The following is a 22894-nucleotide window of genomic DNA, read 5'->3' as shown; positions in this document are numbered from 1 at the left end:
GAATATTATTACCAAAGTTTTTTTTTTTTAAGATATTACTTACATAGTGACCCTGATTCTTTAAACTGTGAGCTGATATTTGAACTGCTTGAAATCTTTGGTGGCAGTCTCTGGATTTATCACTATTTACTCAGGTCTCAAGTGAAATCCCACAGGGAAATGGACATAGGCCTTCTAGTTTGTCTGTAGGATGGACTCTGGGACTCGGTTCTCCTGCGCTGTCATTTCCAGTGGCTTCTATGGTTTCTCTCATAGGCCTACAGGAGACCAGCCCAAAGTAGGGAGTAGCCAGCTACTAAGCTATATAAGGTACTACTGAAAACCCAAAAGAGTGTTTTTCTTTTCAAACTGGGAGTAAGTCCAGTTCGACTGAAGAATTGAAATTTTATAGGACAAAGGAAAAGTTCAGACAGGTTGACACGTGAGGAGGCAGAAGTGAGGAACAGTAGGGAGGGATTATAAACCTCTGTTCAAGACTGGGGTTTTATTAAGATGTGTATCATGTGCAGAACTGTAAATAAGAGGTAGATCATATGTAAGAACACTTTTTAAATGATTCTTGTTCTCCTAAGGATGGAGTTACTAGACCCATGACAGCAGTGAGAGCCGCTGGCTTTACCAAGGGAGCTTTGAGAGGTTTGTTACATTATTTCAGCTATTAATTTTTTTTCAAATCTTTTAATTTTTAAACTGTTTTTGTATGTTTAAATATATTATCATTTTAAATAAAACTTAACATGTCATTGATTATTTTAGGATTAGAGTCAGGAAAAGGGTGGTGGGAGTGTTCTGCATCTCGGTTGAGGTGTAGTCACACTGCATGTCATGTCAGATCATGCCACGCTGCGCACTGAAAATTTGTCTGTGAGTTAGAGCTAAAGAATCAAAAGTGAAAATAGTATTTAAATAGATGATAAGTTAAATAATAATTTTAAAATAAAACTTCTGTGACAAAATTAATGTTTATGATACCAATAATGAAAATTAAAAAGCCAATACCAGGTTATTAATCCCATGATTGACAGTTAAGAATTCATAACAGAGATAGATTACTGTGGGGAGAAATAAGTACTGAGTATTTATTTTTGTTTTTACATAGTAATGCAGTTTTATTTACATGGTTTTATGTATGTTAAAAATCTTACCAGTTACTCAATATAAAGAATACTCATATAAGCATAAAAAAGGTCCATTCCATTTAATAAATAGGTGAATTAGCATGCGCAGGATTTCACATTTCCTCTGATTGTGTGGATGCACACTGATTGTGACCTCTTGACTGCTGTGTCCCAGGCTCTGCGTTTGACCCTCTTGGACAGTCGTGGGGCCCGGCACCACCCCTGGAGGCCAGGAATGAAGACAGGTATGTAAGTCCTATGCTTCTTTGCTATGGTGGTTGCATGTCTTCTTTGCAAAACTTCTTTGAGAAGTTTTTACTTCTCAACTACATAATCCTTACGTATTTTGAAAGTTTGTGTCAGCAGAATAGTAATCAAAGCATTGTCCTAGCGTCTAGGAAGAGACTCACGTCTAAGAAAGGCAGCCCCATGAATCTGTGCAGTTTTACTGGAGCACATTGAAGGCGTGTCTCATTTTTATGGGTGCCAGTATTGATTCTCTTGAAGGCCAAATGTGGTTGTGTGTGTAATAGATATTCTTATTTTAAAAGCATACTTCAAAGAAAAAAAAATTAAGAAAATATATGTTTGTTATATTGATATTGAGAAATTTAATTTTTTTTAGTATTAGTTTCATGCTAGTAGAGAGTAGCTAAAAGCTACGGCGTAAATTCAGCTGTGTAGCATGTACTGATACCTGAGCACTGTGAATCTATACATTTTACAAATAACAGCAGCCAACGCTCACAGTGTGCTCACTCTTGGCTTTTCTCAAGGACTTCCTGTCCTCATGATTCCAAGAGGGTCATGGGAGTCTGGAACCTTCATGTAGTCGTTCACACCTAGACTCAGAAGATGCCCAGTCTCAGGTCCCCTTTGAGAAGCAAAGGCTTTTCTGGGAGACATCTGCCCGGGGCAGATTGTCTTTGTTTCTCATTGGCCAGAATCTCAGCACAGGTATCTGATGGAACCAGATGTTTGGCTGGGGAAGGAGACGCTTCTGTAGCCTGGCTTCAGAACACAGGGTGGCGGGCGAGTGCCTGTGGGGGTGTCCCACAGGGTCTGCACACAGGGTTCATTCTCCTGGTGTCTGGTGGGGATGGGGCAGTTACTGCCACTGTCTTCATGCAGTTCTCTTACAGATTTTTAGCTTTTAATTTTTATATTGACATTTTAGGCTTAAAAGTAATACTCTGTAAGTACTGTTTAAAGACATTTATTAGAATGTTTCAGACAACTTGAAAATAGAATTCTGTACTTAAATTCTGAACTTTCTAACTTTTACAAAGCCACCATCTATTGTATTCATTTACTCAGAATTTTGCAGATCTCTATAAATAAATTTGTTGCCTTAATCCCAGGTTTTACTGAAGAATATGATTTCATAGACCTAATTTGTTCCTGTATTCTTTTTAAAAGTCTGTTTGAAGAGAATTAGGAGAATTGATGTTTATTCTGACTTATTTGTAGTAGAAGTTTGTTTAGGCAGTGATGTACATACAGAGTGTTGTGGTACTTTGTTGGAAGAAAGTGGTAATGAAACAACAGGCTGGTTTAAAATGTGATTGGTTTGGGGATACTTCGTGTGCTACTGATGGAGTCAAGATTTTTTAAACTTCTTTACCTTGTTAGAAGTCTCTGTGGGGAGTTCTCTGTTGTGGTCCAGTGATTAGGACTCCAGGCTTTTATTAACGTAGTCTGGGTTCCATCCTTGGTTATCCCACAAGCCGTGCTCCTTGGCCAAAAAAAACCCAACTCTGGTATCTATTTGGTAGTAAATCATAATAATTTTTCTCTCTTTTATGGGGGCTTCAGTTATTCCACCATTGATAAAGTTTTCATTTGCCATAGGATCCAGTTCCCTTCAGGAATGGTATTAACAATATAATAACATGGGCCCTAGAGTTACCTTCGGAGAAGGCAGTGGCACCCCACTCCAGTACTTTTGCCTGGAAAATCCCATGGACGGAGGAGCCTGGTGGGCTACAGTCCATAGGGTCGCGAAGAGTCAGACACGACTGAGCGACTTCACTTTCAACTTTTCACTTTCATGCATTGGAGAAGGAAATGGCAACTCACTCCAGTGTTCTTGCCTGGAGAATCCCAGGGACAGCGGAGCCTGGTGGGCTGCCGTCTATGGGGTCACACAGAGTCGGACACGACTGACGTGACTTAGCAGCAGCAGAGTTACCTTATTTGTGTTCAAACCTTGGCTCTGTAACTTACCAGCTGTATGATCTCAGGCGTAATACTTAGCTTTCTTTCTTTCTTTTTTTGGGCCTCCCCACACCACTTGTGGGATCTCAGTTCCCCAACCAGAGATTGAACCTGAGCCTCCTGCAATGGAAGCATGCAGAGTCCTAACCACTGGACTGCCAGTACTTAACTTTGTAAACCTCACTTTCCCTGTCAGTTAAATGAAATAACGATAGTACTTGTATGAAATACTTTTTTGAAGATTAAGTGACATAATTAGGGTAAAGCATTTAGCTCAAAATTAAATTACCCTTATGCTGAAAAAACATTAGCTATTATTTACTATTATTATGAATATATACTGTAGTTATTAAAAAGAGTGATACATTTACTGTTCATTGCCATTTATGTATTTGTCTTATCTGTGACCTACTTTTAAAGTTAATGAGCATATGATGGACTATGTTAAAAGTAAGTTAAATTTCATATATATTATTAGTGGTTGAATGATTCAGAATATGCTTGGTTTTTTCTTTAACAGTCCAGAAGAAAAGATCAGACAATTAGAGAAGAAAGTAAATGAGTTGGTAGAAGAAAGCTGTATTGCTAACAGTTGTGGAGACTTAAAATTGGTAAGTCCATAAACTGGTTAAGATTCAAGATCATGAAGTGTGTGAGTATGTGTCTACTTTTGTGTATGCACCCATACATGCACACATCTAGATAAATATTTTCATTTTGCTGTGGACTGGCCTTGGAGTTTTCACTGAAATAATTATTTTGAGAGCCTACAGTTTTAACTCTGCTTCATAAACTCTGATGTCAAAACAGTTGGCTGATTTTGTAATTTTTCTCATTGGTCATTTAAGGAGGGGAGAAAATTCAGTATCAGTTGACTAAATTTTTCAGCCTGGTGGATTACTGGATTGATGCACAGCCTGCTAAAGGCAGAGCTACTGTGATCCATAAAAAAAGTACTAAGGGCTTTTTTTCTTATTTAAGCCTCACTGCCCTAAAATATTTTGTCATAAGTAAAACTGAAAACTCATGGTTTGCTTTTTGGGAATCCAACTCTTTTTTTTTTTAATTAATTTTTTTTATCTTAGGTGCTTTGTTCACATTACTTTGATCATCACACCACATAGATACAGTTTCTGTGACTTAATTATCAGATTAAGGCATTAATGGGACTGGTCAGTCTCTCCGTGGAAATCAGTTAAAGGTTCTTAATGTTCTGAGTAAGATCTTAGTGAAACTGAGGATCTGTTGTCCTATTAGGTAGCAGTTATCTGTGGCTTATCTGTACTTTGAGCATCCAAGAAACCAAACAAACTCACCTAAATTCCTGTCTCATGAGATTGAATTAAAACACCAAAGATTCAGAAGCTGAAAGGACAAAAGAAGGAGAGGGGCATGCAGTGAAAGTTTTAGTTGCTCAGTCATGTCGGATTCTTTGCGACCCCATGGACTGTAGCCTGCCAGGCTCCTCTATCCATGGAATTCTCCAGGCAAGAATACTGAAGTGGGTTGCCATTTCCTCCTCCAGGGGATCCTCCCAACCCAGGGATTGAACTCAGATCTCCTGCATTGTAGGCAGATTCTTTATTGGCTGGGCCACCAGGGAAGCCCTAACGCTGGTAGGTCAGACATGTAGGTAGGCATGGTCAGACCTAAAAGTGGTAGGAGGAGAGGTGATGAGAAACTCAGTGTGGGCAGGTATGCTCCAGGTATTAGTCCCCACCCTGTGCTTCCCCTTCTTTCCCAGAGAAGACACATGGACTTGCCATGAGGGATGAGAGCTCACAGTTAGACAGGAGGGGAGTTTATGGGAGGAGCGCTCAGAGCACCCAGGAAGTAAGGGTAATGCAGCTACAGGCGCCTCTGATGCACCAAGAGCTATGTGAGTTTGTGAAGGAGTTGACACCATGTACACTTGGTTTCAGGCCTTGGAAAAGGCAAAAGATGCAGGCAGAAAGGAGAGAGTCCTGGTGAGGCAACGAGAACAAGTTACAAGGCCAGAGAACATCAACTTGGATTTAACTTACTCAGTAAGTACAAAGTGCCTGTTGAATATGGTTATCTTGGTGAGAATTTATAGATTCCAGAAGTCTTTTTTCTTTGTTGTTTTATCTTGTTCCTTAAGCTTTACTGGACTTAAGGTGCCCAGAATTAGGTTAATAATGCTCTTCAGTTAATGGGACCACTCTCATCTTTGGTCTGTATAGTGATCTTCTTTAATTTAGTCATTTTTAATACTGTAGTAAATACTAGTAAACCTTCCAGCTAAGGACTCTTGAAGATTACTAATATTTGGGCTCTATTCAGTGTGCTTACTTTGACAAGATTCCTTTTGTTTTGTTTTGAGGTATAACTGTGATTCAATGCTCTCTTAATTTCAGGTATTCAACTTGATATTTGTATATATTATGAAATGATCACCACAATAAGTCTAGTGAACATCCGTCAACAACATAGTTAGATAATAAGATTTGAACGTGGACTTTTTGGTCTATGATCTTAGAGAGCTTCAAACTAGATTAATAAGACAGTGTTCTGTGAGGATAGTAGGGAAAAAAAAAAACAAAACAGCTAGTTTCTAGCAAAATTTATTCAATTCTGAAAAGACACTTCTTTCATATATATATACTGATGTTTAAAAGGTTGTATTTTCAGTAGGAGAAGTCTTCATATGCTAAACAACTGGAAAAAAGGACATTGAAACTTGGAGGAAGAAGAATTTAGATGCTTACTATTTATAGTTAATATTTTTAGATTCCATGGAATCTTTAGATTTGGGAATAATTTACAATTATCATCTTTTTCCTCTAGGAACATACTTTACTATAGCTCAATTATTTAAATTATAAATTTGCATATAGAGCAGCAATACTCTACAAATTAAGGTTTAAGATATTTCCACATAATGTTTATGTTTTCAAAGAGAATTTGATCCACTATCTTCTTTACTCTTTTTATTACCAGCAATACTAACAATACACATATACTCTTTGTGGGTCTTCCTGAGATTAAAGGATAGCAAATCCTTTGACTAGAAAGAATACATGGAAAATTAGGTGGAATTTAGAGGATAGCTCCACCTGTCCTAATGTTCTGGTTCATGTTGGAATGCAAGATACTGTCTGTGAATTCATTTCTTAATGGTTTGGGAGTCTTGATAGAGGCAACTAACATTATTATAGTATTTTAATCTCTAGAAAGATAGGCAAAAGGGACCTAAGATGATCATTGTATGTTTCTTTGCAATATTTTTTCCTTAGGTTCTTTTCAACTTGGCCAGTCAGTATTCAGCTAATGAGATGTATGCTGAAGCACTAAACACATATCAAGTTATAGTGAAAAATAAGATGTTTAGCAATGCAGGTAGGTGTGTGTAGTTAGTTTTTCTGATAAGTATAGTTCTTTTGTAGTGTTAATTTACAGTTTCCTCAGTTATGAAATGATCTGTGCTCTAAGCAAGTTAAATTTATGATGGTGTCCTGCTTAAAGGATATGAAAATTCACACAAATACAAATGAAAAAATATAGTTGGTATGAGACATATTGCCTAATAGTAAATGAAGACTGTGTTCTGTATCACAAGTAGAATTAGCCATAGCAACCCCATGGAACATGCTTTCCCTTGTAGAATTTATCCACAAGAGATTGTTGTTTATATTTAGCATTTATACTGTGTACTTTTTAGTCTCATAGAAAAAGTGAAAGAAATCAGATATTATATATTCATTAATATTTTTTTAAATTAGGACGGTTGAAAGTGAATATGGGAAATATTTATTTAAAGCAAAGAAATTATTCCAAAGCCATTAAATTCTACCGAATGGCCTTAGATCAAATTCCAAGTGTCCATAAAGAAATGAGGTAAGTTTGTAAAATTTGTCATTCTTCAGAAACAAAGTCACTCTTCTGACATGTTGCCAGTGGACTGAGTGCTTTGTGGTATGTGTACATGAGAGGTGTTAGATCTTTCTTATAGCTGTAATATTTTGGTCTGACCCTTGCATGCATTTGTATGATGGAAGCTAAAGGTTAAAGGCATGATATGTGATCAGTTGGAATAAAACTAAGCTAATGGGCCTATATAGGAAATAACTCTCCAAGCCATTAGCACTGTAATACAACTTACTGCCCACCACAAATCAGACAGCAGCTGTTTAGAACATAGCAGACTCCAGAGTGCGAGACTGGATACTTAATTCCTTATATTCTTACCGGAGCTCAAGAAGGAAATAGTGAAGGAAGGGTTACTGTTGACTCTTAGAAGAGGTGGGCAGGGAATGTGCTGGGGTATTTCCTATTATAATATTTTAAGAGCAGAAACAGTAAGTTATCTTAGTCTGGTAATAACTAGGGGAACATAAGTTTCTAGGATATTTACTGTTCATAATTTCTCCTGGGCACAGTGCAGTTCCCTTGAGAAAGTTAATTTATTTGTAAATGCCACTTTTTGCAAACATTTGTTTTTGAATTATGCAATATATCTCACTATCATCTGCAGTTATCTAACTTATAGAACATAGTGCCCTTCAGGTACTTTTAACCCAGGTGAGACCAAAAATTTAAACATTTTAGAAAAAGATAGTATTATATAGTATAATCCACAGTCAAGAGGTAATATGGTAATTCAGTTCAGTCGCTCAGTCGTGTCCGACTCTTTGCAACCCCATGAACCACAGCACACCAGGCCTCCCTATCTATCACCAACTCCCGAAGTCCACCCAAACCCATGTCCATTGAGTCAGTGATGCCATCCAACCATCTCATCCTCTGTCATCCCCTTCTCCTCCTGACTTCAATCTTTCCCAGCATCAGGGTCTTTTCCAATGAGTCAGCTCTTCGCATCAGGTGGCCAAAATATTGGAGTTTCAGCTTCAACATCAGTCCTTCCAATGAACACCCAGGACTGATCTCCTTTAGGATGGACTGGTTGGATCTCCTTGCAGTCCAAGGGATTCTCCAACACCATAGTTCAAAAGCATCAATTCTTCGGCGCTCAGCTTTCTTTATAGTCCAACTCTCACATCCATACATGACCACTGGAAAAACCATAGCCTTGACTAGATGGACCTTTGTTGACAAAGTAATGTCTCTGCTTTTTAATATGCTGTCTAGGTTGGTCATAACTTTCCTTCCAAGGAGTAAGCGTCTTTTAACTTCATGGTTGCAATGACCATCTGCAGTGATTTTGGAGCCCCCAAAAATAAAGTCAGCCACTGTTTCCACTGTTTCCCCATCTATTTGCCATGAAGTGATGGGACTGGACGCCATGATCTTAGTTTTCTGATTATTGAGCTTTAAGCCAACTTTTTCACTCTCCTCTTTTGCTTTCATCAAGAGGCTTTTTAGTTCCTCTTCACTTTCTGCCATAAGGGTGGTGTCATCTGCATATCTGAGGTTATTGATATTTCTTAAGTTGCAGGAATAATTACTGAGAACAGGAATTCTCAGGAAAGGTCAGGAAAGGCTTAGTGAAGGAGGTACACTTGAGTTGGTTACTGAAGTGAAGCAGAGATGGCATTCCAGACAAAAGGACACTGAGAAAAGGCTGGGAAACACCATAGTCTGATGGTCAGAGAATTATGAATAAAGGGATTTAGTTGAAATGGGATTATATTAAGGAGTGGTTGGAAATAAGGTAGAATCAGTTCAGTTCAGTTCAGTCGCTCAGTTGTGTCCGACTCTGCCACCCCATGAATCGCAGCACGCCAGGCCTCCCTGTCCATCACCAACTCCCGGAGTTCACTCAGATTCACGTCCATCGAGTCAGTGATGCCATCCAGCCATCTCATCCTCTGTCGTCCCCTTCTCCTCCTGCCCCCAATCCCTCCCAGCATCAGAGTCTTTTCCAATGAGTCAACTCTTCTCATGAGGTGGCCAAAGTACTGGAGTTTCAGCTTCAGCATCATTCCCTCCAAAGAAATCCCAGGGCTGATCTCCTTCAGAATGGACTGGTTGGATCTCCTTGCAGTCCAAGGGACTCTCAAGAGTCTTCTCCAACATCACAGTTCAAAAGCATCAATTCTTCGGCGCTCAGCCTTCTTCACAGTCCAACTCTCACATCCATACATGACCACAGGAAAGACCATAGCCTTGACTAGACGGACTTTTGTTGGCAAAGTAATGTCTCTGCTTTTGAATATGCTATCTAGATTAGTCATAACTTTCCTTTCAAGGAGTAAGCGTGTTTTAATTTCATGGCTGCAGTCACCATCTGCAGTGATTTTGGAGCCCAGAAAAATAAAGTCTGACACTGTTTCCACTGTTTCCCCATCTGTTTCCCATGAAGTGATGGGACCAGATGCCATGATCTTCGTTTTCTGAATGTTGAGCTTTAAGCCAACTTTTTCACTCTCCACTTTCACTTTCATCAAGAGGCTTTTGAGTTCCTCTTCACTTTTTGCCATAAGGGTGGTGTCATCTGCATATCTGAGGTTATTGATATTTCTCCTGGAGATCTTGATTCCAGCTTGTGCTTCTTCCAGTCCAGCGTTTCTCATGATGTACTCTGCATATAAGTTAAATAAGCAGGGTGACAATATGCAGCCTTGACGTACTCCTTTTCCTATTTGGAACCACTCTGGTGTTCCATGTTGCTTCCTGACCTGCATACAGATTTCTCAAGAGGCAGATCAGGTGGTCTGGTATTCCCATCTCTTTCAGAATTTCCCCCAGTTTATTGTGATCCACACAGTCAAAGGCTTTGGCATAGTCAATAAAGCAGAAATAGATGTTTTTCTGGAACTCTCTCGCTTTTTCCATGATCCAGCGGGTGTTGGCAATTTGATCTCTGGTTCCTCTGCCTTTTCTAAAACCAGCTTGAACATCAGGAAGTTCACGGTTCATGTATTGCTGAAGCCTGGCTTGGAGAATTTTGAGCATTACTTTACTAGCATGTGAGATGAGTGCAATTGTGTGGTAGTTTGAGCATTCTTTGGCATTGCCTTTCTTTGGGATTGGAGTGAAAACTGACCTTTTCCAGTCCTGTGGGCACTGCTGAGTTTTCCGGATTTGCTGGCATATTGAGTGCAGCACTTTCACAGCATCATCTTTCAGGATTTGAAATAGCTGAACTGGAATTCCATCACCTCCACTAGCTTTGTTCATAGTGATGCTTCCTAAGGCCCACTTGACTTCACATTCCAGGATGTCTGGCTCTAGGTCAGTGATCACACCATTGTGATTATCTGGGTCGTGAAGAACTTTTTTGTACAGTTCTTCTGTGTATTCTTGCCATCTCTTCTTAATATCTTCTGCTTCTGTTAGGTCCATACCATTTCTGTCCTTTATCGAGCCCATCTTGAATAGCTGTCATCAAATATAGACAGTGATCAGTGCTGAGGAAGATGCAGAGAAATGAGAGTCCTTATGCACTGGGGATATAAAATAGCACAGACACTTTGGAAAATAATGTTTTTTTAAAAATTTAAATGCAAATTTACTATATGACCAATTCCACTGTTAGGTATATAATCAGGAGAAATGAAAACATATCGTCACAAAGGATTGTACATGAGTGTTTGTAGCAGAATTATTCATAATATCCAAAAAGTAGAAGCAGTCCAAGTATCTATCACATAGTCAATGGATGGAACCTGGTATAGCTGCACTATAGAATACTATTCAGCAATGAAAAAGGAATGACATCTTCTTACATGCTGAGATACGGAGGAACCTCAAAAATTATGCTAACTGAATGAAGGCACAGGGTATCACATGCTGTATAACTCCATTCACATGCAATGTCTAGAAAGGCAAGTCTAGTCCAGAGAGACAGAAAGGAAATCAGCGTTTGCCTGGGGCAGGAGGCTAGACTGAGGAGTGATTGCAGGTGGGCACAGGTGTTCTTTCCAGGGAAATGGAAATGACTTAGAGTGTGACTGTGGTTTCACAACTGTGTTAGTACAGCAATAGTTATTGAATCACATACTTAAAGCAAGTGAATTTTATAATGTGTAAAATAAACCTCAGTAAATCTTTAACAAAACAAGAAGTAACATGGCAAAGAAAAGGAGGAAATTATTTGTGGAATAACTTGATTGCCAGCTGGGGAGTTCAAACTTTTAAAAGGAGTCCATGTTTTTTTTCAGGATTAAAATTATGCAGAACATTGGAGTCACATTTATTAAAACTGGGCAGTATTCGGATGCCATCTCTTCTTTTGAGCACATCATGAGTATGGCTCCGAATCTGAAGGCAGGCTTCAATCTGATTCTTAGTTACTTTGCCATTGGAGATCGAGAAAAAATGAAGAAGTCATTCCAAAAACTGATTGCTGTTCCACTAGAAATTGATGAAGATGATAAATACATTTCGCCAAGTGTGAGTATGAAGAAGACTCTTACATAGCCAGCTCCTAATTAGCTGTGCTTCTCTGTCTCCAGAAGTGATGAAGTTGGGATGGATGACTCTTCAGTTTTCTGCCAGTCCTATATTAATGTGTTTTATCATTTTCATGTTATTTAGATTAGGTTGACAATGGAACTATTGAAATAGGGCTGGAGATTATGGTTTAAACAGACTGCACAATTTTACTCAAAAAACAAAAGGGAGAATCTTGTGAAAAATTACCATTCCTTAATGTTATCTTATGTAAAGTCAAATCATGTGAAATTGTCCATGTTGATAGATCGTGATGGTATAGTAATGTTGATTTCATAAAAGGAACCTGGTAGATTTTCTTGGTGCATTACAAGGGAATGGCAGTGTGGTGGTTGGCCCCACTGCTCAATATTTATTCTCCTTGTCCTTTGTATTTAAAATAGCACTAATTACAACAGCCTGCTGTATAGGGTTGTGAGGATCGAATGAGGGAGTGCATGTGAAATGCTTAATCCTGGAACATAGTAAATGCTGGGTAGATGTTAAATATCATATATAACTTTCATATTGAGAAAAAATAATGTATGTAGTGAAAGAAATCATCCGTGTCTTCAATAGGAAGTAGAGGTCAATGTAGGGTCATACTAAGTTACTGATGTCATTAAAGCAATTACATGTGACTTAGGATTTCACCCGTTTGTACTGACAACCATGGCTTCCATATTCTTGGTCCTATGCTTTCCAGCCTGACCTTGTGTCAGCTGCTAGAATCTGCATTAGTTCAGTGAAGAGTATGACAGGTCATCAGAAGAAAGAAAGAAAGTTCTGCTTCACACGAGGAAAACAGTTCAGAAAGACTACTCAGTCTCCACTGTGTACAGTGGCCTAGTGCTGAGGCTGATTAGCCACTCAGTGCTCAGTGTTTACTTCTGATTCCCTCACTTTTCCCCCAGGATGACCCACATACTAATTTAGTGATTGAAGCTATAAAAAATGATCATCTGAGACAAATGGAACGTGAAAGGTAATATTTTGGGCACTTAATGATTAAATGTGGTCTTAACTTCTCTAAGAGACTTGAATGTGCATTCTGATTATTCCTTTCAAAACTTGTTGTGTTCCATATATTTCTAGGATAGTGCTGTTTAACCATTTCTGTCTTTACTGAGTTCTGTTTTCTCCTTCAAAATAATCTTAGTCCTCATGTTAATCCCAGTTATTTTTACTCAGTTTCTGTTTCTCTGTAGTTTGCTTTCCCTCTGCATCTGGTGCAGTATTAGGACTTTGTTCATATTACCTTTGTTTAAACATATCTCTGTGTATTTTTATCCTGCCCAGTTAAATTGCAGCTCCCAAAGACAAAATTCTTTCTCTTTATATGTTTTCTTCCTTTCTCCAGTATGGTACCTAGTCTCTGTCAAGTATGGCTTGAACATTCTAATACTGAGTATTCATTGGGCATCTTAGGAATTATATCATATGAGAGAGGGCTCAGTTTTTTTAAATCATGGTAAAATACATATAACGTAAAATTTATCTCAACCATGGTAGATAATTCTTCTTTTCAAAGATAGTGTTAAGTATTGGAACATTCACATTGATTTGTGACTGGTGTTCAGAAGCCTTCATCTTCCACACTGCAGCTCAGTACCCACTGCACCGCCCCCTCCCAACTCCTGCCTACCCACCAGTCCCTGGCAGCCACCACTCTGCTGTCTGTTATATGAAATCCACTGCTCTGGGGACCTCATCTGAGTGGAATCACAGTATTTGTTCATTTGTGACTGGCTTTTCATCTGTGTTTAGCATGTGACAGGATTTCCTTCATTTTTAAGGCTGAATAATATTCCATTGTATGTATACATGCATGCTAAGTCGCTTTAGTAGTGTCTGACTGTATGTGACCCTCTTGACTGTAGCCCTCAAAGTTCTTCTGTCCATGGGGATTCTCCAGGCAAGAATACTGGAGTGGGTTGCCATGCCCTCCTCCAGGGGATCTTCCTGACCCAGGGATCTAACCCATGTCCCTTAGGTCTCCTGCGTTGGCAGGCAGGTTTTTTACCACTAGAGTCACTGGGGAAGCTCTGTGTATGGAGAGCCCTCAATCCTTAGAAGTTAGTTTAACAGTAAAAATTAAGCTTATCCTTCTGGAAAGATGGAGTAGATGTACTTTTCCATGTTAGTCCCACTAAGTACAAATAAAAACCCTGGGAATTGTATATAAAACAAAATGAGAAGAAATGTAGAGACAAGAGGGCAGATGAGCAAGGGCCCTGGTGACTTGAGGAGCAGCCTGGCAGTGATCCCCTCATGCTTCCCAGACTGGGAGCTGAAGAAATAGGGAGTCAGAAAGCCAGGGGCTGCATTTTTTAAAAAGCCTGCTTTCTTTAGCCAAAGGACAAGATGAGGGTCAGAGCAGGCCGTGGGGAATGTGGGCGTCTCCCTTTATCTGCAAGTGATGAGGTGATATCTCTTCTCTGCCTGCTGGAGTGATGTCAAGAAAGACAGCTAAAAACAGAAGATTTCAATAAAATTCAGTCTTTTTATTTTCTACCTATCAGTTTTTTTCCCCCAAATAAAATACAAAAGCATTTGCCTCTTTAAAATATATCACTTCCAAATCCTTAAAATCAAGGTGAAAGTAGTATTGAAGATCTTGAATGAACATTATTTTATTTTTAACTTTTTATTGAAACAGTTGATTTACTCTCTATATATTAATATATATATATACACTCCCTATTCCCCTTTGTTTTCTATGCCTGTGAGTCTGTTTTGTAAATAAGTTCATTTGTATCATTTTTTTTAGATTCCACATATAAACAGCATATTTGACTTAGTATGATCATCTCTAGGTCCATCTGTGTTGCTGCACATGCCGTTATTTCATTCTTTTTTATGGCTGAGTAATATTCTATCATTATATATATATATATATATATACACACACACATATATATATATATATACACACACATATATACACACCCCAAAAATGTCAAAATTTCTTTCTTTTCTTTTTTCTTTTTTTGGCTGTGCTGCAGCTTGCAGGAGGTCTCAGTTCCCTGACCCAGGAATTGAACCCAGACCATGGCAGTGAAAACCCAGAACCCTAACCACTAGGTTGCTATGGAACTCCTCAAAATGTCCAAGTTTTGATCAGTAATCACTCACCAAACCAAGAACCAGGAAGATCTCAGTGAAAAAAAAGACAGTCCATAGATGCCAACACTGAAATGACAGAGATGTTAAAATTATTTGATAAATTTTAAAGCAACCATGATAAAAATGCTTCAATGGCCAGTTATGAACATGCTTATAATTAGAGCATACATCTGCACAATCACTTAACAAATGTTCATAGCAGCCATCCAAGAAGGGAAGCAACCCAAATGTCCACAACATGAATGGATAAAAAATATCTGGTCCATCCATACTATGAAATATTATTTAGCCATAAAATGAATGAAATACTGACATATGCTACAGTAAACATGAATCTGACTCCATTTGTATGAAAGGTGAAGATTAGGCAGCTCTGTAGAGACACGTAGCAGTTCAGTTCTAGTATATACCACAGCTTCTTCAGTGGTGGTTTTCACTCCTTTATTTCCCCAGACGGTAGGTCCCAGAGCTTCAGCTGCAGAGTCCTGTGTCTGTCCCCTGAGTCCCTCCCACCCCCTTCCACTCCCTGCTTTTCTTCTTTCATCAGAGGCATCATAGACCAAGAACTGCTGATCCCACAGGTCGTCATGGCCTTCTAATCCCATTTCCCAGTTGTGGTTTTCAACCTGATTTGTAAATAGATTGCTAGCATAGCTGCCCGTAGACAGTGTTTATGCTTGTTGTTGTTGTTCAGTCGCTAGGTCGTGTCCAACTCTTTGCGACCCCATATACTGCAGCACCAGGCTTCCCTGTCCTTCACCATCTCCTGGAGCTTGCTCAAACTCGCGTCCATTAAGTCAGTGATGCCATGCAACCATCTCATTCTCTGTCGACCCCTTTTCCTCCTCTCAATCTTTCCTGGCATCAGGGTCTTTCCCAGTCAGCTGGTAGCATCAGCTGGCCCAAGTATTGGAGCTTTAGCATCAGTCCTTCCATGAATATTCAGGGTTGATTTCCTTAGGATTGACTGGTTTGATCTCCTTGCAGTCCAAGGGACTCTCAAGAGTCTTCTCCAACACCATAGTTCAAAAGCATCAATTCTTGGTGCTCAGCCTTCTTTATGGTCCTACTCTCGCATCCATACACAATTACTGTAAAAGCCATAGCTTTGACTAGATGGACCTTTGTCAGCAAAGTGATATCTCTGCTTTTTAATACACTGTCTACGCTTGTTATAGCTTTTCTTCCAAGGAGCAGTTCAGTTCAGCTCAGTTGTGTCCGCCTCTTTGCGACCCCATGGACTGCAGCACGCCAGGCCTCCCTGTCCATCACCAACTCCCGGAGCTTACTCAAACTCATGTTCATTGAGTCGGTGATGCCATCCAACTATCTCATCCTCTGTCAGCCCCTTCTCCTCCCACCTTCAATCTTTTTCAGCATCAGAGTCTTTTCCAGTGAGTCAGTTCTTCCCATCAGTTGGCCAAAAGTATTGGAGTTTCAGCTTTAGCATCAGTCCTTCCAATGAATAGTAGTGAAGTCTCTCAGTCGTGTCCAACTCTTTGTGACCCCGTGTACTGTAGCCTACCAGGCTTCTCCATCCATGGGATTCTCCAGGCAAGAATACTGGAGTGGGTTACCATTTCCTTCTCCAGGGAATCTTCCCGACCGAGGGATCGAACCCGGGTCTCCCGCATTAGAGGCAGACACTTTAACCTCTGAGCCACCAGGGAAGCCCTTCCAATGAATATTCAGGACTTATTTCCTTTAGGATGGACTGGTTGGATCTCCTTGCTGTCCAAGGGACTCTCAAGAGTCTTCTCCAACAGCACAGCTCAAAAGCATCAATTCTTCAGTGCTCAGCTTTCTTTATAGTCCAACTCTCACATCCATACATGACTACTGGAAAAACCATAGCCTTGACTAGATGGACCTTTGTTGACAAAGTAATGTCTCTGCTTTTTAATATGCTGTCTAGGTTGTTAATAGCTTTTCTTGCAAGAAACAAGTGTCTTTTAATTTCATGGCTGCAGTCACCATCTGCAGTGATTTTGGAGACCAAAAAAATAAAGTCGAGCACTGTTTCCATTGTTTCCCCATCTATTTGCCATGAAATGATGGGACCAGATGCCATGATCTTAGTTTTCTGAATGTTGAGTTTTAAGCCAGCTTTTTCACTCTCCACTTTGACTTTCATCAAGAGGCTCTTTAGTTCTTCTTCATTTTCTGTCATAAGGGTGGTGTTATCTGCATATCTGAGGTTATTGATATTTCTCCTGGCAATCTTGATTCCAGCCTGTGCTTCATCTAGCTCAGCATTTCTCATGATGTTAGTCTGCATATAAGTTAAATAAGCATGGTGACAATATACAGCCTTGATGTACTCCTTTCCTGATTTGGAACCAGTCTGCTGTTCCATGTCCAGTTCTGTTGCTTCTTGACCTGCATACAGGATTCTCTGGAGGCAGATAAGGTGGTCTAGTATTCCCGTGTCTAAGAATTTTCCATGGTTTGTTGTGATCCATACAGTCAACGGCTTTAGCATAGTCATTGAAGCAGAAGTAGATGTTTTTTTGGAATTCTCTTGCTTTTTCTGTGATCCACCAGATGTTGGTGATTTAATCTCTGGTTCATCTGCCTTTTCTAAACCCAACTTGTACATTTGGAAGTTCTGGGTTCATGTACTGCTGAAGCCTAGCTTGAAGGATTTTGAGCATAGTCCTACTGTCACATGAGATGAGTGCAATTGTGCAGTAATTTGAACATTCTTTGGTATTGCCTGTCTTTGGATTTGGAATGAAAACTGACCTTTTCCAGTCCAGTGGCCCCTGCTGAGTTTTCCAAATGTTCTGGTACATTGAGTGAACACTTTAACAGCACCATCTTTTAGGATTTAAAATTGCTCATCTGGAATTCTGTCACCTCTGCTACCTTTCTTCACAGTAATGTTTCCTAAGACCCACTTGATTTCACACTCCAGGATGTTTGGCTCTAGGCAAGTGACCACACCATTGTGGTTATCCCGGTCATTAATACCTTTTTTGTGTAGTTCTTCTGTGTATTCTCATCACCTCTTCTTAATCTCTTCTGCTTCTGTTAGGTCCTTGCCATTTCTGTCCTTTATTGTGTCCATTTTTGCATGAAATAGTCCCCTAGTATCTCCAGTGTTCTTGAAGAGATCTTTGGTCTTTCCCATTGTATTGTTTTCATCTGTTTCTTTGATTCTTCACTTAAGAAGGCTTTCTTATTTCTCCTTACTAGTCTTTGGAGTGCTGCATTCACATGGGTATATCTTTCCCCTTCTTCTTTGCCTTTCATTTCTCTTCTTTTGTCAGCTATTTGTAAGCCCCCCTCAGACAACCACTTTGCCTTTTTGCATTTCTTTTTCTTGGGGATAGTTTTGGTCACCCCATCCTGTACAATGTTATGAACCTCCATCTATAGTTCTTCAGGCAGTCTTCCTACCAAATCGAATCCCTTGAATCTGTTTGTCGTCTCCACTGTATAATCATAAATGATTTGATTTAGGTCATAAACTAGAGGTTTTCCCTACTTTCTTCAATTTAAGCCTGAATTTTGCAGTAAGGAGCTGATGATCTGAGCCACGGTCGGCTTCTGGTCGTTTTTGCTGACTATATATAGGTTCTCCATCTTTGGCTGCAAAGAATTTGACCATCTGGTGATGTCCATGTCTAGACTTGTCTGTTGTGTTGTTGGAAGACCAGTGCATTCTCTTGGCAAAACTCTGTTAGCCTTTGCCCTGCTTCATTTTGTACTCCAAGGCCAACCTTGCCTGTTGCTCTAGGTGTCTCTTGACTTCCTACTTTTGTGTTCCAGTCCCCTATGATGAAAAGGACATCTTTTTTTGGTGTTCGTTTTAGAAGGTCTTGTAGGTCTTCATAGAACCATTCAACTTCGGCTTCTTCAGCATTACTGGTTGGGGCATAGACTTGGATTACTGTGATATTGAATGGTTTGCCTTGGAAACGAGCCGAGATGATTCTGTTGTTTTAGAGATTGCCCCCAAGTACTGCATTTTGGACTCTTTTGTTGACTATGAGGGCTACTCCATTTCTTCTAAAGGATTCTTGCCCACAGTAGTAGATATAATGGTCACTGATTAAATTCACCCATTCCCATCCATTTTAGTTCACTGATTCCTAAGATCTCAGTGTTCACTCTCCCTTCTCCTGCTGGACCATATCCAATTTATCTTGATTCATAGGTGTAACATTCTAGCTTCCTATGCAGCATCAGACTTTACTTTCACTACCAGACACATCCACAGCTGATCAATGTTTCCGCTTTTGCCCAGCTGCTTCATTCTTTCTAGAGCTGTTTCTCTGCTCTTCTCCAGTAGCATAAGTTTATATTTTAAGGAGTAAATTGAAACTTTTTATACCATATTTCTAAATAAATCTGTTTTTGTTTTTTTGATGTAGAAAAGCCATGGCAGAAAAATATATCATGACAGCTGCAAAACTCATTGCTCCTGTTATTGAAACATCCTTTGCTGTAGGTTATGACTGGTAAGAGAGAAATTCACTGTGATTGGATGGACATGGTGTTTTCTTTTATTGATTTAAAACTTTGGTATTAGAAAAACGAATAAATAATTGCAAATAGTGATTTCTGCTTATGAAGCAAATCATATTATATGGTAAATTAGCAAAGGACACTCTAAAAGTTATAATGTTTTTAAAAATTACCTATCTATTTATTTGGCTGCACCAGGTCTTAGTTGGGTACAAGGGGTCTTGAGCTTCGGCATGTGAACTCTTAGTTGTAGCATGTAGGGTCTAGTTCCCTGACCAGGTGTCTTAACTCATGCCCCCTGCATTGGGAGTGCATTGTCTTAACCACTGTACCACCTGGGAAGTCCCTTAAAATAAACTTTTTTTATGCTTTATTTTATAGGTGTGTTGAAGTTGTGAAAGCCTCTCAGTATGTAGAGCTGGCAAATGATCTGGAAATAAACAAAGCAATTACATACCTGAGACAAAAGGACTTTAATCAGGTAAGTTTTAAAAAAGTGTTTAAATGCACAGGGACCGCCCCTCTCCCCTCCCAGGCCTTGCTGGCTCTGACAGCCTAGTGTTTGGGTACGTCTGAATACAGTCAGCCATGGGGAGGAGACCCTGGATGGAGCGGGTGAGATGGAGCTCTGCTGGCCTCCCCCCCGCCCCGGTTGTCACTGTCCCTGCTGGGTCTGCTTGGCTTGTGCACTTGCTCTCATTTCATGAATAAAACCAGCCAAAAAAAAGTGTTTAGATGGAATTTCATGTTAACTGATCAAAGTAATATTATTATGAAACTCTTTTCTAGAATACTATTACCTGTCATTATTCTGAAGTAGAGTAATATTTTTATTTCTAAACATAATTTCCTTTAACAATGCTGTGTTTTTAATTTTGACCTGTTACTCCTGTTTTTTTCTTTTTTTGGCCATGTTAGGCAACTTGCAGGGATTTTAGTTCCTGACCAGGAATGGAGCCATGCCTCCAACAGTAGAAGCACAGAGTCCTAATCAGTGGACTGCTAGGGAGGTCCCTATGGTCATCTTTATAGCAGAGAAAGAACTCCATTAGAGCTGCACATGGACAGGGTGAAGGCCAGTGGTGGTAGATGGACACATTCAGGAAAGCTGAAGCCTGTAGCTTCAGACAGCATCAGCCAGGAAAAGAAACCAAAACACAGATTTACCTGTTTTCCTAATGAGGGCATGAGGAGAAAGGGGAAATAGAGGATGAGATGGTTGGATAACATCTCCAACTGAATGGATATGAGTTTGAGCAAACTGCAGGAGATAGTGAAGGACAGGGAAGCCTGGTGTGCTGCAGTTCATGGGGCCGCAAAGAGTCGGATATGACTTAGCATCTGAATAACCACAACAATTCTTCTTGGGGGGGGTGGGGGAAACCCCAAACTAACACTTTATTTTCGTTGTTTTTCCATTTACAACTAAATTTTATTAAGTTAACTTTTATCGGTTTCATTTATAAATACATTTATATTATTTTACTTTTAAAAACAATGTTGGAGACATTCATAAAACATGTAAAAAACATTTTGAAAACTGCCTACTTCAGAGCCAAAAATACCTGAGAATGTTCCTTTTATTAGAATTTAATTATTTAGTCTTTTCAGAATATTATAGTTTAGAATCTTAAAATATGAAATATGTTTTTATTCTGTCCATGTTTTTAAGTCGATGTTGGAGGTTCTAAATACTTTTGTTATTTCTTCTAAGTCTGACATCCCATGTGTCCTGCTTGGTCGGGACATCTCAGACTTGCAGAGGGTTAAGAACATGCTTTAAAGTCTTCTTGCCGCAGAGTGTAGTCACACTTGGATCTGCAGCAGGTTACTTTGTAATGCTCCAAGATCGCTCCTGTCCCACTTTTGAGGCTGCTCAGCTGTGTCTCCTTTCCTGGGGCTGCAATCATGTCTGTCCCTCTCTTCACCTCCATCCACAGGGCCCTCATGTTTTAAGAATGTTTCTCAGCCTTTTCTTTCACTGTGCTTATTTAGGCTCAGTGTTTGTTGAATCTTGGCTTCAAATTCTGTTGCCTCAGTAGCTCTCCAGTGCCCTCAAAAGTATTTTTAGTGAATTATCTGACTTTTCTAATTGTTCTCTGAGAGAAGATGGTCGTCTTCAGGTAAACACTGACTACATCACAGGCTCACAGAACCACTGTCACTGCTCCCTCAGCCAAATCTAATTGGCTGTGGACCCACCAGTTGTGTTTGTAACTTCACTATTTCTTGTTGTTGTTTAGTCGCTCAGTTGTGTCCTGATGGACTGCAGCACGCCAGGCTTCCCTGTCCTTCACCATCTCTTGGAGCTTGCTGAAACTCAGGTTCACTGAGTCAGCGATGCCATCCAACCATCTCATCCTTTGTCTCCCCCTTCTCCTCCTGCCTTCAATCTTTCCCAGCATCAGCATCTTTTCCAATGAGTCAGCTCTTTGCATCAGGTGGCCAAAGTATTGGAGCTTCAGCTTCAGCATCAGTCCTTCCAGTGAATATTCAGGGTTGATTTCCTTTAGGATGGACTGGTTTGATCTCCTTGCAGTCCAAGGGACTCTCAAGAGTCTTCTCCAACATCACAGTTCAAAAGCATCAATTCTTCGGCGCTCAGCCTTCTTCACAGTCCAACTCTCACATCCATACATGACTACAGGAAAAACCATAGCTTTGACTATATGGACTTTTGTTGGCAAAGTAGTGTCTCTGCATTTTAATACACTGTCTAGGTATGTCATAGCTTTTCTTCCAAGGAGCTTTTAATTTCATGGCTGCAGTCACTGTCTGCAGTAATTTTGGAGCCCAAGAAAATAGTCTGTCACTGATTCCATTGCTTCTCCATCTGTTTGCCGTGAAGCGATGGGACTTTTGTGAAATTTTAACTGTTTCTAGTTTGTCCTTTTTCACAAGTCCTGATAATCACTGACCTCCTGACCTGTCACCTGTTCTCCTTAACACACTAGCCACCCCTGGCCTTTCCGGGTCCTCTGTCCCGTTACGCTAATCTTGTTCCCTACTTCAGTCTAAGTGCTGTCATGTTACCAGGGTAACAATTTGAAGATTTTTCATTTCTAGGCTGTGGAGACCTTAAAAATGTTTGAAAAAAAGGACAGTAGAGTGAAGAGTGCAGCTGCGACCAACCTCTCTTTCCTGTATTACTTGGTGAGTTCTGCTTTTCACAAGCACATATTGGAGCCGTGTGTTTTTGTGCTGGTGCCAAGGCGAGGCTCTGGAGGAGCTGGGGGAGCATGACACCAGGGTGAGGTTGGGGGGTGCTGGACTGGCTTTGTGGACAGGAGGGCGAGGGCTGTCCTGGAATGAGGACCTTGGAACTGATCCCAGCTGGGACGTCAGGATGAGAGATGGACTTGGCTGGTTGTCTCTTGAAGGTTTAAACTTTGATAATAGGTGCTGTGAACAGGAGGACCATCTTCCCTGGGTTCATATTTGCAGCCTTCATACCCCGTGTGATGGTATTTGGAGCTGGGGACTTAGGTTTAGCCAAGGCTGTGAGGGGATTTGTGCCTTTATTAGAAGAGGAGGAGACCAGAGCCCTGCCCTCTGAGGACACAGCAGGTGGGCACCTGCAGGTCTGGACATGGCTCTTGTTGGAC

General features: G+C 40.1%; 1 protein-coding gene across 26 annotated transcripts in view; it reads left to right on the top strand.

Moving 5' to 3' along the window:
- IFT88 (intraflagellar transport 88) overlaps positions 1–22894 on the top strand; it is a 61403-nt gene that overhangs the window by 16875 nt on the left and 21634 nt on the right. For 18 of the 26 annotated variants that reach the window (XR_015138201.1, XR_015138198.1, XR_015138196.1 and 15 more), the window contains 11 exons: positions 573–636; positions 1294–1363; positions 3856–3946; positions 5258–5362; positions 6593–6695; positions 7079–7193; positions 11420–11651; positions 12605–12675; positions 19196–19282; positions 19671–19770; positions 22356–22442. Coding sequence is in view for 16 of the 26 variants with exons in the window: in XM_086329780.1 (XP_086185906.1) it covers positions 573–636; positions 1294–1363; positions 3856–3946; positions 5258–5362; positions 6593–6695; positions 7079–7193; positions 11420–11651; positions 12605–12675; positions 19196–19282; positions 19671–19770; positions 22356–22442 (1125 nt within the window). In the remaining 10 variants the exon portion in view is untranslated. The remainder of the gene's footprint in view (positions 1–572; positions 637–1293; positions 1364–3855; positions 3947–5257; positions 5363–6592; positions 6696–7078; positions 7194–11419; positions 11652–12604; positions 12676–19195; positions 19283–19670; positions 19771–22355; positions 22443–22894) is intronic. The other 8 variants (XM_086329787.1, XM_086329789.1, XM_086329786.1 and 5 more) reach the window with 2 other exon arrangements.

Source organism: Bos grunniens, chromosome 12 (assembly GCF_055505025.1).
Source record: "Bos grunniens cultivar Pamir isolate PY7600 chromosome 12, Bosgru_T2T1.0, whole genome shotgun sequence".
In the NCBI taxonomy this organism is placed as follows: domain Eukaryota; kingdom Metazoa; phylum Chordata; class Mammalia; order Artiodactyla; family Bovidae; genus Bos; species Bos grunniens.
Note: the sequence above shows the minus strand (reverse complement) of the source record. Positions and strands in the feature narration are given on the sequence as shown.